We start from the raw sequence: 12919 nt of genomic DNA, 5'->3' as shown, positions 1-12919 counted from the left end.
GATCCTCCAAGAGGGCTTTTAGGATCTTAGGGGAGTGGCTGCAGTCTAAACAACATCTTGGCAAGACTTCCTTCATGTTCCCTCCAACGAAGCTCACTTCGAAAGCGAGCGTTTGGTATGCCACAGGGGAAGCACCAGGCTTGGGAGTACCTGCCTCTGCCCAGGCTGACTTCTCAAGTCTGGTAGACTCGCCTCGAAGGACTGCTATGAGGCGCTCGAAGGTGTGTTGGACCTTCTCAGACCTGGATCACTTGCTGAAAGGGATGTTTAGAGCGTTTGAAATGTTCAATTTTCTCGACTGGTGCCTGGGGGCCCTCAGCAAGAAAACCTCTCCTGCGGACAAAGATTCTGCCATGCTGTTAATGTCCTGCATGGATAAGGCCATCAGAGATGGATCGGGCGAGCTAGCGTCCTTGTTTGTATCAGGGGTGTTGAAGAAAAGGGAACAGCTGTGTTCCTTTCCGCCAGCATTACACCTTGCCAACGGTCACAACTTCTTTTTGCTCCGCTCTCGAAGTTTCTTTTTCCCGAAGAGCTCATTAAGGACTTGTCTGCTGCCCTGATACAGAAGGATACGCACGATCTTGTAGCTTCTTCGGCTCGTAAGTCTAAGGCTGCCACCTCTGTCCCTAAGACTTACCGCTCCCCAGTGGCTGATACCCCTGCTACTAGGTTCATACCGCCCTTTCGTGGTAGAGCCCCCAGCCGAGGAAGCTCTCGTCCAGACTCTTACAAAGGCAAGTCCAGGAAAGGATCCAGGTCATCCAAAGGAAAGAACTGACTCTCCGCTTCTCCAGACAACAGTAGGAGCCAGACTCAAGACCTTCTGGCGAGCTTGGGAGAAGAGAGGTGCAGACGCACAGTCTGTCAGTTGGTTGAGGTTCGGTTACAGGATTCCATTCTGCCTTCAACCACCTCTGACCACATCGCCCATCAACCTCTCTCCCAACTACAAAGAGGAGGACAAGAGGCTAGCATTGCACCAGGAGGTGTCGCTTCTTGTGCAGAAGAAGGCAGTGGTTATAGTCCGGGACCATCAATCCCCGGGCTTCTACAACCGTCTCTTTCTTGTGGCCAAGAAGACCGGTGCTGGAGACCGGTGCTGGACGTCAGCGCTCTCAACGAGTATGTCACCAAGCTGACGTTCACGATGGAGACGACCAAGTCGGTCTTAGCAGCGGTCAGACAGGAGGACTGGATGGTATCTTTGGACTTGAAAGACGCATACTTTCACGTTCCGATTCATCCAGACTCCCAACCTTTCCTAAGATTCGTTTTCGGAAAGGTCGTCTATCAATTCCAAGCCCTGTGTTTTGGCCTAAGCACAGCTCCTATGGTCTTTACCCTTCTGATGAGGAATGTAGCCAAATTCCTTCACTTGTCAAGCATCAGAGCCTCCCTCTACCTAGACGACTGGCTGTTGAGAGCCTCCTCGAGTCGTCGTTGTCTGGAGAATCTTCATTGGACTTTAGACTTAATCAGAGACCTAGGTCTATTAGTCAATTTGGAAAAATCTCAACTCATTCCCTCACAGTCCATCGTGTATCTGGGAATGGAGATTCAGAGTCAGAGTTTTCGGGCTTTTCCATCGGCCCCCAGGATAAGCCAAGCCCTAGAGTGCATCTTGAGCATGCTGAAGAGGAGCAGTTGCTCAGTGAGACAGTGGATGAGTCTCACAGGGACTCTCTCGTCACTGGCCCTGTTTGTCGAGCTAGGGAGACTCCACCTCCGCCCTCTTCAATTCCACCTGGCAGCTCATTGGGACAAGAGTTCGACTCTAGAAGCAGTCTCTATCCCTATCAACCAAGAGATGAAGACCACTCTCCTGTGGTGGAAGCACAACCTCCTTCTCAAAGAGGGTCTATCCTTGGCCATTCAGACCCCCAATCTTCATCTCTTCTCAGATGCATCGGACTCGGGCTGGGGTGCAACCTTGGACGGACGGGAATGCTCAGGAATGTGGAACGAGGAACAACGATCTCTCCACATCAACTGCAAGGAGCTGCTGGCAGTTCATCTAGCCCTGTTGAACTTCAAGTCCCTCCTGCTAGGCAAAGTGGTGGAGGTGAACTCGGACAACACCACAGCCTTGGCTTACATCTCCAAGCAAGGAGGGACCCATTCGAGGAGCCTTTACGAGATCGCAAGGGACCTCCTCATTTGGTCAAGAAGTCTAAACCTCACTCTAGTCACGAGGTTCATCCAGGGCGATATGAATGTGTCAGCAGATCGCCTAAGCAGAAGGAATCAGGTCATTCCCACGGAATGGACCCTCCACAAGAGTGTGTGCAACAGACTTTGGACCTTGTGGGGTCAACCTACCATAGATCTGTTTGCCACCTCCATAACCAAGAGACTTCCTCTGTATTGTTCTCCTGTTCCAGACCCTGCAGCAGTTCATGTGGATGCCTTTCTTCTGAACTGGTCCCATCTCGACCTGTACGCATTCCCTCCGTTCAAGATAATAAACAAGGTTCTGCAGAAATTCGTCTCGCACGAAGGGACACGGCTGACGCTGGTTGCTCCCCTTTGGCCTGCAAGAGAATGGTTCACAGAGGTACTACAATGGCTAGTAGACTTCCCCAGGACTCTACCTCTAAGAGTGGACCTTCTACGTCAACCTCACGTAGACAGGTTGCACCCAAACCTCCACGCTCTTCGGCTGACTGCCTTCAGACTGTCGAAAGATTCGCTAGAGCTCGAGGCTTTTCGAAGGAGGCAGCCAGTGCGATTGCCAGAGCAAGAAGGGTTTCCACTCGTAGAGTCTACCAGTCTAAGTGGGAGGTCTTCCGAAGCTGGTGTAGAGCCAATTCGATATCCTCTACCAATACCTCTGTGATCCAAATAGCTGACTTCCTTCTTCATCTTAGGAATGAGAGATCCCTTTCAGCTCCTACGATTAAAGGATATAGGAGTATGTTGGCCTCAGTTCTCCGCCACAGGGGTTTGGACCTGTCTTCCAACAAGGACCTTCAAGACATTCTTAAGTCTTTTGAGACGTCTAAAGATCGTCGTCTTTCCACTCCAGGCTGGAATCTAGACGTAGTCTTAAGGTTCCTTATGACATCTAGGTTCGAACCTCTCCAGTCAGCTTCATTCAAGGACCTTACCCTCAAGACTCTTTTTCTCGTTTGCCTTGCAACGGCTAAGAGAGTCAGTGAGGTTCATGCCTTCAGCAAGAACATTGGTTTCACAACCGAATCTGCAACATGTTCTTTTCAGCTTGGATTCCTAGCAAAGAACGAGCTTCCTTCACGTCCTTGGCCTAAATCGTTCGAGATACCTAGCCTCTCCAACTTGGTAGGTAACGAACTAGAGAGAGTTCTTTGCCCTGTCAGAGCTCTCAAATATTATCTCAAGAGGTCTAAACCTCTCCGAGGACAGTCAGAAGCCTTATGATGTGCTATCAGGAAACCCTCGAGACCCATGTCCAAGAATGGGCTTTCGTATTATATAAGGCTTCTGATCAGAGAAGCACATTCTCACTTAAAGGAGGAAGACCTTGCATTGCTGAAGGTAAGGACCCACGAAGTAAGAGCCGTAGCTACTTCGATGGCCTTTAATAAAAACCGTTCTCTGCAGAGCATAATGGATGCAACCTATTGGAGGAGCAAGTCAGTGTTTGCATCATTTTATCTGAAAGATGTCCAGTCTCTTTACGAGAACTGCTACACCCTGGGACCATTCGTAGCAGCGAGTGCAGTAGTAGGTGAGGGCTCAGCCACTACATTCCCTTAATCCCATAACCTTTTTTAACCTTTCTCTTGAATGCTTTTATTGTTGTTTTTATGGTTGTTACGGTAGGCTAAGAAGCCTTCCGCATCCTTTTGATTTGGCGGGTGGTCAATTCATTCTTGAGAAGCGCCTAGGTTAGAGGTTGTGTAGAGGTCCTTTAGTAGGGGTTGCAACCCTATATACTTTAGCACCTTTGGGTTGATTCAGCCTCCAAGAGGAACGCTGCGCTCAGTAAGGAAGACGAACTTAAAAAAGAGGCAGAGTAACGGTTCAATTCGACTTCCTTACCAGGTACTTATTATTTCATTGTTATTTGAGATAACTGTTATATGAAATTTGGGATACTTAGCTATCCTTTAATCTTGTACACTGGTTTTCACCCACCCCCCTGGGTGTGAATCAGCTACATGATTATCGGGTAAGTTTAATATTGAAAAATGTTATTTTCATTAGTAAAATAAATTTTTGAATATACTTACCCGATAATCATGATTTAATTGACCCTCCCTTCCTCCCCATAGAGAACCAGTGGGACCGAGGAATAATTGAGGAGGTGTCAACAAGAAGTACTTGAGTACCTGGCCACAGGTGGCGCTGGTAAGTACACCCCCTTCTAGTATTGTGATAGCTGGCGTATCCCTCCTTAGATTTCTGTCGGGCAACGGAGTTGACAGCTACATGATTATCGGGTAAGTATATTCAAAAATTTATTTTACTAATGAAAATAACATATTATCTCAAAACTTGAACAAGGTATGCATGTGGTCGACTGCCAAAACTATACAATTGTACTATGACATCCACAATTGGTATTATTACAATTCTGAACAAAAAAGAAGCTATCAAATCAATTGATGTTGCGTAATGGATACTGACATTGACGAAACAATCCCCACTTAATATTGAAATGTTTCTGCTTAGACTATATGTATTAATGAAAAGTATTTAGCAGGTGATACGAATACCGAAAACATTACTTATGAAAAAGCATCAAGAGAATGTGGAGGAAATTTCATTTGAGGAAGAGTAGGAGGGGGGACAGTGTGACAAACCTATTGCTTCTGGTAAATTTATGGAGATGTTAATAATGTGGGAAACTATGCAAAATTTTGCAGAAACACATCACTCAGATAAGGTTTTGGGAGGGTGAGCAACGAATCTGTTTACCGATAATGCATTGTCTAATTTTCATTAAATTTTAAAGAAAAGGCAAGTGCAATTGTCTCTAGATAAGTTCCTTGTCAAAACTGAGCGTAAGAGTGTAAAAAGAGTCCAGAAGGCATGAATCAAGTGATTCAGTTAGTGATAGTGTGGCATTTTAAGTGCGAGAACTGATATTTCACCCAAAGTTCTCATGAAGGGGCATTCTCATTCCAATCACACCATCCACGACTTTCTTCAAAGATAAAGGGTGAATTGAATTGTCAATTACCCTTTATGTATATTTTTTTATTGTGAATGATTCATTTTGATTAATTTCTGACATTAGGGTATATTTGGGTGGGTGGATGGATGGAGTGAAGAAAGCTCTGGGTGATAGGAGGATAGATGTGAGAGAGGCAAGAGAGCGTGCTAGAAATAGGAATGAATGGCGAGCGATTGTGACGCAGTTCCGGTAGGCCCTGCTGCTGCCTCCGATGCCTTAGATGATCGCGGAGGTAGCAGCAGTAGGGGATTCAGCATTATGAAGCTTCATATGTGTTGGATAATGTGGGAGGGTGGGCTGTGGCACCCTAGCAGTACCAGCTGAACTAGGTTGAGTCCCTTGTTAGGCTGGAGGAACGTAGAGAGTAGAGGTCCCCTTTTTTGTTTTGTTTCATATGTTGATGTCGGCTACCCCCCAAAATTGGGGGAAGTGCCTTGGTATATGTATGTATGTATTAGGGTATATAATTTGTACAATGATTACCATTACAAAACCTATAGAAATGAGAGTATATGTGTAATTATGGCTGTGTGGAATGCAGGTGAATTTCCTTTCTTTCTTATGGGAAAAAATCTTTTAGAATACAAACAAGTATTTTAAGTTGTGAACTTGTTCCCAGATCAAAATAAACTTGTAGCTCAACGTACTGCTATATCTTGTTACTGAGGTTCATTAATGAAGTGGAGTAATTTATTTATTTTTACTTCAGAATTTCAGGCAAGAATTTTGACACTACAAAATATTTCTGGATACCATAAACTGATTAGCTTTCCTTTAAAATATATTGCAAATAGAAATAGAGATGTTCAAATATAATGGATAAAACAATTATTTAGTAAACAAGAATGCCATGAAATTATTAACATTGTATTGTATTTGTACGCCTGCAGGAAGAAAATAATCGTTTGAAAGAAAATTTGGAGAAGGTAACAGGGGATCTTGACAAAGAAAGAGTAACTGTGAGAGAAATCACTACAACTCTCAATTCTGAAAGGCACCAACAGCAGTTAATCAAGGTAATTTCTTTATTTTGTTCCGTAACCGAAATACAAACCACGCTATTTACAAAGGGTTATTACTTTTAGCGTAGCTGAAATGGCGAGCCATTAGAATTTAACGAGGGTGTATTACCCCCGCGCTAGTTAGCGGGGGGGTAGGGGAGTGGTAGCTAGCTACCCTCCTCCCCCTCACACACAGGTGAATACTCACTTTCACTTTTGGCTCGGACTGTGACAGACGTCTCTGTCTTGGTCCTCGCTTGGCAGCCATTGTCTGTTTTGTCTTTACTTAATCGCTTACTTTTCTTTTACTCAATATATATGTAAACATGTTTTCATGTTTGTATATATATTTGAGTATAGAAATAAGTAAGTTTCCTTTTCAGATGTGTGTGTGTAGTGTACGATATCTACGTGGAGGCCTCGGCAGTTAGGCCACCACGGCCTAATTTTATGGGTTGCGATCGAGTTTGACTTCGGTCTTTCTCTCTCTCTCTCTCTTGAGGTCGTTCACCCTTTTACTATGTTTTACTACGCCCTTGTAGCTTCCTTCCCGTGTGGGTGGGGTTGCTACGCCGTACATTTTGTCTCAATTAGTTTATGAATCTAATTGTAGTTGTTATTTTTCAGCTTGTAGAACGATTCCTTTCGGGGTTTTCGTTTTTTTCTTTAGTGTTCATTCATTTTTAAATTACATAATTACATAGTTACATAATTATAATTAGTTATAATTCTGTTTTGGTTACAGCTCTCCTTCCGCGAGTGTAAGTGGTTGTGAGGGCACGTGCCTGTTGTGTAATTCTTGTTCCTTTTCCTCGGGATTCCTCTTCGGAGCCTTCCCGGGGGAATGAATGTGTACTAATATTATTTGTTTTATTTTTTTTTACAGTTACCGATCTAGTTCGTTTCTGTAATATAGCAACGGTGTGAGCTGTCTGGTTGAGTCCTGGGGATTCGGCTGTTGCTGCCTCCCCCCTTGTATTGTCGTCAGGGGCGTGTCTCCTTCTACTGGTAGTACTCCCGTGTCGACGGACAGCTCTCCAGTTCATTTTAGAACAGTCAGGAGGCTTGCCTCCTTGGGCGGATAACTTTCCTTCCGAGGGAAGTTTTTTCCTGTCCAGGCTTGAGCTTTTCCTCTTTTGGGGGGTTCTTCTCTTGCCTTTTTTTCGTGCGACTATGCTCTTGGTGCTGAGCGGTCGCACCTGCAGTTTCGCTCAAGGGGCTGGGCAACTGCAGGAGCTCCTCTTCGGAGGATTGCTCCTTTTAGGTCACCGACGGACATCAGTCTCCTGGCGGACAACGATCCCTTCGGGGCAAAGGGTTGCCCCCACGGGGGTTCTTCCCTTGCGTGTCAGGGTTTCCCTGCGCGCCCTTCTGTTCGTCAGCGCTCTCCTGTTCGTCAGCGCTTTCAAGATGATCTTCCCTGCGGTTCCTGTTACGTGCCCTGTGCGCCCACGTTCGCCCTCGCGATCTAGAACTTCGGTTCAGGTCGGGGTCAAGGACTCTTCTTTGCGCAGGCTTCCACGCGTAGCCTTCTGCTCGTCAGCGATCATCAGCTCGTCAGCGATCATCAGCTCGTCAGCGATCATCAGCTCGCCAGCGATCGTCAGCTCGTCAGCGATCATCAGCTCGCCAGCGATCTCCGGATCGCCCACGTGTGTTACAGCTGGCACGCCAACGTTCTCCAACACTTATGAAGGAACATGGTTCGCCAGCTACTAGCTCAACTGCGGATGCTGATCGCCATCGCGCGACCCTCAACTGCGGATGCTGATCGCCATCGCGTGACCCTCAACTGCGGATGCTGATCGCCATCGCGCGACCCTCGACTGCGGATGCTGATCGCCATCGCGCGACCCTCAACTGCGGATGCTGATCGCCATCGCGCGACCCTCAACTGCGGATGCTGATCGCCATCGCGCGACCCTCAACTGCGGATGCTGATCGCCATCGCGCGACCCTCAACTGCGGATGCTGATCGCCATCGCGCGACCCTCAACTGCGGATGCTGATCGCCATCGCGCGACCCTCAACTGCGGATGCTGATCGCCATCGCACCCTTTCACGCGATCATTCACCTGCGCATGCTGCTCGCCATCGCACAACCCTGAACGATTGCCCGCTTACGCATGCTGCTCCTCATCGCACCACCCTGAACGATCGCCCTCCTGCAGATGCTGATCACCATCGCACCCTTTCACGCGATCATTCACCTGCGCATGCTGCTCGCCATCGCACAACCCTGAACGATTGCCCGCTTACGCATGCTGCTCCTCATCGCACAACCCTGAACGATCGCCCTCTTGCGGATGCTGATCACCATCGCACCCTTTCACGCAATCATTTACCTGCGCATGCTGCTCGCCATCGCACAACCCTGAACGATTGCCCGCTTACGCATGCTGCTCCTCATCGCACAACCCTGAACGCTCGCCCTCTTGCGGATGCTGATCACCATCGCACCCTTTCACGCGATCATTCACCTGCGCATGCTGCTCGCCATCGCACAACCCTGAACGATTGCCCGCTTACGCATGCTGCTCATCATCGCACAACCCTGAACGATCGGCCTCTTGCGGATGCTGATCACCATCGCACCCTATCACGCGATCATTCACCTACACATGCTGCTCGCCATCGCTTACCGCCAGCGATCTTCTTCACCTACGCGGCAGCACGATCCCTCGCCGTCACGCCCATTCGCCTGCGCGCCCACGCGATCGCTCGCCTGCGCGCCCGCGCGATCGCTCGCCTGCGCGCCCGTGCGATCGCTCGCCTGCGCGCCCGCGCGATCGCTCGCCTGCGCGCCCGTGCGATCGCTCGCCTGCGCGCCCGCGCGATCGCTCGCCTGCGCGCCCTCGCGACCGCTCGCCTGCGCGCCCGCGCGACCACTCGCCTGTGCGCCCGCGCGACCATTCGCCTTTGCGCGACCGTTCGCCCTCGCGCGACCATAGTTCGCGGCGAATTCCACAGCCGGTGGTAGCAGCAGGGACGCGTGCTCCTAGGCGGCACTCGGGATCACCTCCATCCAAGCACAGGTTGGTAGTGCAGGACGAAGACAGGTCAGTACAGCATTCTTCCCACCTTCTTTTCAGGCAGGAACCGTCGTGTCCTCTCCAAAGGATCGCCCGATCCCTTTCACCTTAGCGAGGATTTCGGACTCTGTGTCCTTGGAGCAGCAGACATGGTTTGATCCGCTGGCACGGGCGTTAATGAGGGTTATGAAACCAGCACTCACCGGCCAGGGTAACAAACCAGCGGCTGTCTCTCCTACGCTGAAGAGAAAGAGAGGAGTGGACTTCGTGGTGACTTCCCCCAGGGCGAAGTTGGTTCCCAAGAGGTCGGTCTCGAGGGTCCCCTCTCCTGCACGAGTACTCTCTCCTTCTCCCGCCCTGGAAGGATTTTTGGCGGGGGGTCTTTCCGTCGAAGATTTCTCCATCGGACAAGGGGTGACTGCTTACCTCTTCCTCTGGGAGCTTACCAGGTTCTTTCCCTCCTCGGTTACGGCCCGAGGTTTGGTTCAAGGAAGCTACAGGAAGATCAAGGGTACTTTCCTCCTCTCGAGCTCAGGCACCTTGGCCTTTCGTCGTTAAGTATCTACTTGCGGACAAGCTCGATGTTGTACCATCTGGACGCACTGACTGAAGGCTTCCTTCGGGTGTCTCATCTGTGGAGGTCAACGACCTCAGACACCCTTCCATCCTTGAGAAGAGTTTTGTCTTTGCCCAAGGACAGAGACTTAAACATCTGCTGTGCGGAGTAAATCGACTTCCGGTTTCACTCCTCCAAGGCGCTTTCTTCCAGACTCTGCAGGGCTCCAGCTCCCTTTTCTTTCAACCACGTCGGCCTAAGTTATCGGCTACGACAACTGGGACAAGGTGTCCAATTGCAGTTTCCTCCTGTCAGGAACAGATGGCACGGGAGACTCCCCCGGGGGGGCATAGTCCTAAAAGGAGTTCACGAACTCTAGGATTGCAGGTTTTTTCGCTGGGAGGATGCTTAAGGTTACTCATCCGAATGACAGCTTCCCGATGCCCATTCCCGCACAATCTCTGTGAGTAGCCAAGGATATCGCGCCTGCCGTCTCTGTCAGCGAATTCAGTGTCTCTGAACCTCTATGCCATAGCATCAGCAGAGTTGCCCGGTTGGGCAGAATGATCCATACCTTAGGCGAAGGTCTTCCTTAGGATCATCGACGGCTTCACCCCCGGCCCCCTCAGTCAATCCTTTCTTGTAAGGAAGGATCTGAGAGGGGATGTCCATAGTCGACCTCTCAGCCCTGATCAAGTTTGTCGAACAAACTTCGGCCAGCGTAGACCAGCAGAATCGATCAGACTGGTAACGAGGCGACAGGACTCCTTTAACCCTGGATCGGAAGGACGGGTACTTTCAGTTTCCATTCCATCCATCTTCCAGGGTGCTCGTCGAATTCAGCCTAAACTGCAAGTATTCCTGCTTATGATGCAGTGTGGCTATCCCGCCGTGGCATAGCAGGTTTGTTTCCCCAGAGAACTCTCCCTGCCTTCCTCTTGGCCGCTCAGGTGCAGACTTCCGCCTCCTCTGCTGTTTGGAGGGCTGGTCAACTCCGGTAGGCTCGGGTTTCGACCTTCTTCAGCGCCGGGAAAAGCTTCCGAATGCTGACCATGAGTGTGGGCTCATGGTATTTTCCTTGGAGCCTTCTCTTCCTCTGCCTCAACATCTGGAGTATCTGGCCATGATATTGAGTCAACCACCTTACCACGTTGGAAACCCCGCTTCTCGTCCGTCCAGCGAGGTTAAGCAACGTCGGTACTTGGATGGGTGACCACCTGGGGACGCCAGATTCTGTTACCACATCCTCCGAGCCTTCCTTTCGGTTGACTGTGGCAAGACTGAGGAGAGTCGCAGTACCTGTTCTCAGTCAAGCAGAGTTTTCAGCCCTACCTTGGAACGTTTCCTAGTTCTTCTTTCCTCATTGACCCGTTTATAGTCCGAACGGTCGCCTCAGGATAAGTTCCATGTGGGGCGATCCAAGTTCCGGTGGCTTCAGGCAATGTTTAACCGGACTCCCTGGCCCTATGGGACCAGCGGAACTATTAAACCTGCAATGGGTGTTGACCTATGGAGCCTCTTGATGGTAGTGGATATTCTCGTCCTTTCCCCACATTCTTGATGCGGTTCTCGGACTCGTCAAAGGAAAGGGGGGGGGGGGCATGTTCCGGTCCAGGCCTATGGTCAAGACCTGAAGGATACCTCTCCATCATTCAGGCAGGCTTAAGGGCCTTAGTCTGGCCCCTCTTCAGATCCTACCGCTCCTGCCAAGTCGCCCCGTTGCGTGTCGACTTCATGCTAACCAGCAGGGGACGCATTTTCACACCTTCACATCTTGCAGTTGAGATACCGGGATGATTGAGATTCTCTCAATTCCACCATCGGCTCTCTCATTCCAGGCAGGGGAATGTTTCTCTCAGACTATCCGAGCAGAGCCTCATAGAGAGAGTGTACCTAGGGGTCTTTGACCTTGGGTAACCAGCAAGTGCTGGTCTGGGGGACTTGATCGCGACAGCTTGGAACCTCAAGCTTCCGCTAGTTTTCCCCCCAGTCTCAGACCCCGAGACTCTGGCAAGATGCATTCCGGTGATGGTGGGACAACTTCGACGCCTGCGTCTTCCCTCCTTTTTGTCTGCGGACAATGGGTCTCAACAAAACCAGGTTGTCTGTCAACCTTTCAATGGGAGAGCTCCACTGGGACTATGCGCAGAACGGTTTCTGGACCCTCTGCTTCCCCTGACGGAACTCCCGGGAGAGCTTCTCCCACGGCGCAGACTACTCAAGCAACCACACTGCGACATCTCTCCCGAACCGGGGCGTCGCTTCGGCTTCATGCCTGGAGACACTACGCCTCCTCCTCTAGAAGAGACAACCCGCTACAGTCGCGGTACGGAGGTCGCGTCATCTGCGATAGTCATCCACAGGGGTCTCCCAGGCAAAGTGAAGAGTCTAAGGTGGTTGGTGCCGTGGGAGATATACCTCTTCCCGTGAGGCCTCTTCTCCAGCAATAACGGTCTTATTGCCTTTCGGCGGGAGGAAACTCCTTTCCGCTCTTGGCAATGAAGCCTGTCGCTCAGCCTTTCCCTGACCTTCAGGCTTAAAGGAATAACTTTTTCCTGCCCGCTGGATCTATCCTCGCTCATGCGAAGCTACGATCGTCCCTGCCCTAGTCGGAGGAAGACCTCCAACTTGGAGCATGGCTCGGACTTTTAGTCCTTTAAGAGATCTTCTCAAGACCCTTTTACGACAGGCCTCGGATAGTATTCCGCCTTGGGTCTTCTGCTCACTCTGGCCACGGCCAGTGTGTAAGCAATCTTCTTGGTCTCTTACTACTCCCCCCCTTTCTAAGGAAGAGGGGAAGGCAACATTCAGGCTCGCTCCTGAGTTGTTGGCTAGACTCAGAATCTGAGGGTCCCGACCCTTCGGTCCGATTCATTCAAGATTTTGAGTCTCCATTCTGTGTCTGATGTCCCAAGACCTTCTCTTTCTTGCCAGTACAGGAATCGAGAGGTTAGCGCTGGGAACAGCTGCAGTTTGGCCTCAGTTGCAGCCGATTTGGGAACACAAGGAGAACATGGGGGGAGAGTCACCAGTATACCTCTTCAGCCCGGACTCAAGGACATTCATCTCGACCTGTCTTCAGACCCTCCCCCGTCACGTCGCCCTACAGCACGATGTTGGATACATCGCAACGTCCCTCGCCTTCGAGTAATACTACTCTGTGACGCAG

At 50.1% G+C, this 12919-nt stretch overlaps 1 protein-coding gene across 1 annotated transcript in view; it reads left to right on the top strand.

The window, feature by feature from the left end:
* Positions 1-12919, top strand: part of CLS (cardiolipin synthase) — a 189203-nt gene that overhangs the window by 62765 nt on the left and 113519 nt on the right. Inside the window, exon 5 of the mRNA XM_068359291.1 lies at positions 6052-6177. Within this exon, the coding sequence (XP_068215392.1) occupies positions 6052-6177 (126 nt within the window). The remainder of the gene's footprint in view (positions 1-6051; positions 6178-12919) is intronic.

This window comes from Palaemon carinicauda, chromosome 35 (assembly GCF_036898095.1).
Source record: "Palaemon carinicauda isolate YSFRI2023 chromosome 35, ASM3689809v2, whole genome shotgun sequence".
Classification (NCBI taxonomy): Eukaryota; Metazoa; Arthropoda; class Malacostraca; order Decapoda; family Palaemonidae; genus Palaemon; species Palaemon carinicauda.
Note: the sequence above shows the minus strand (reverse complement) of the source record. Positions and strands in the feature narration are given on the sequence as shown.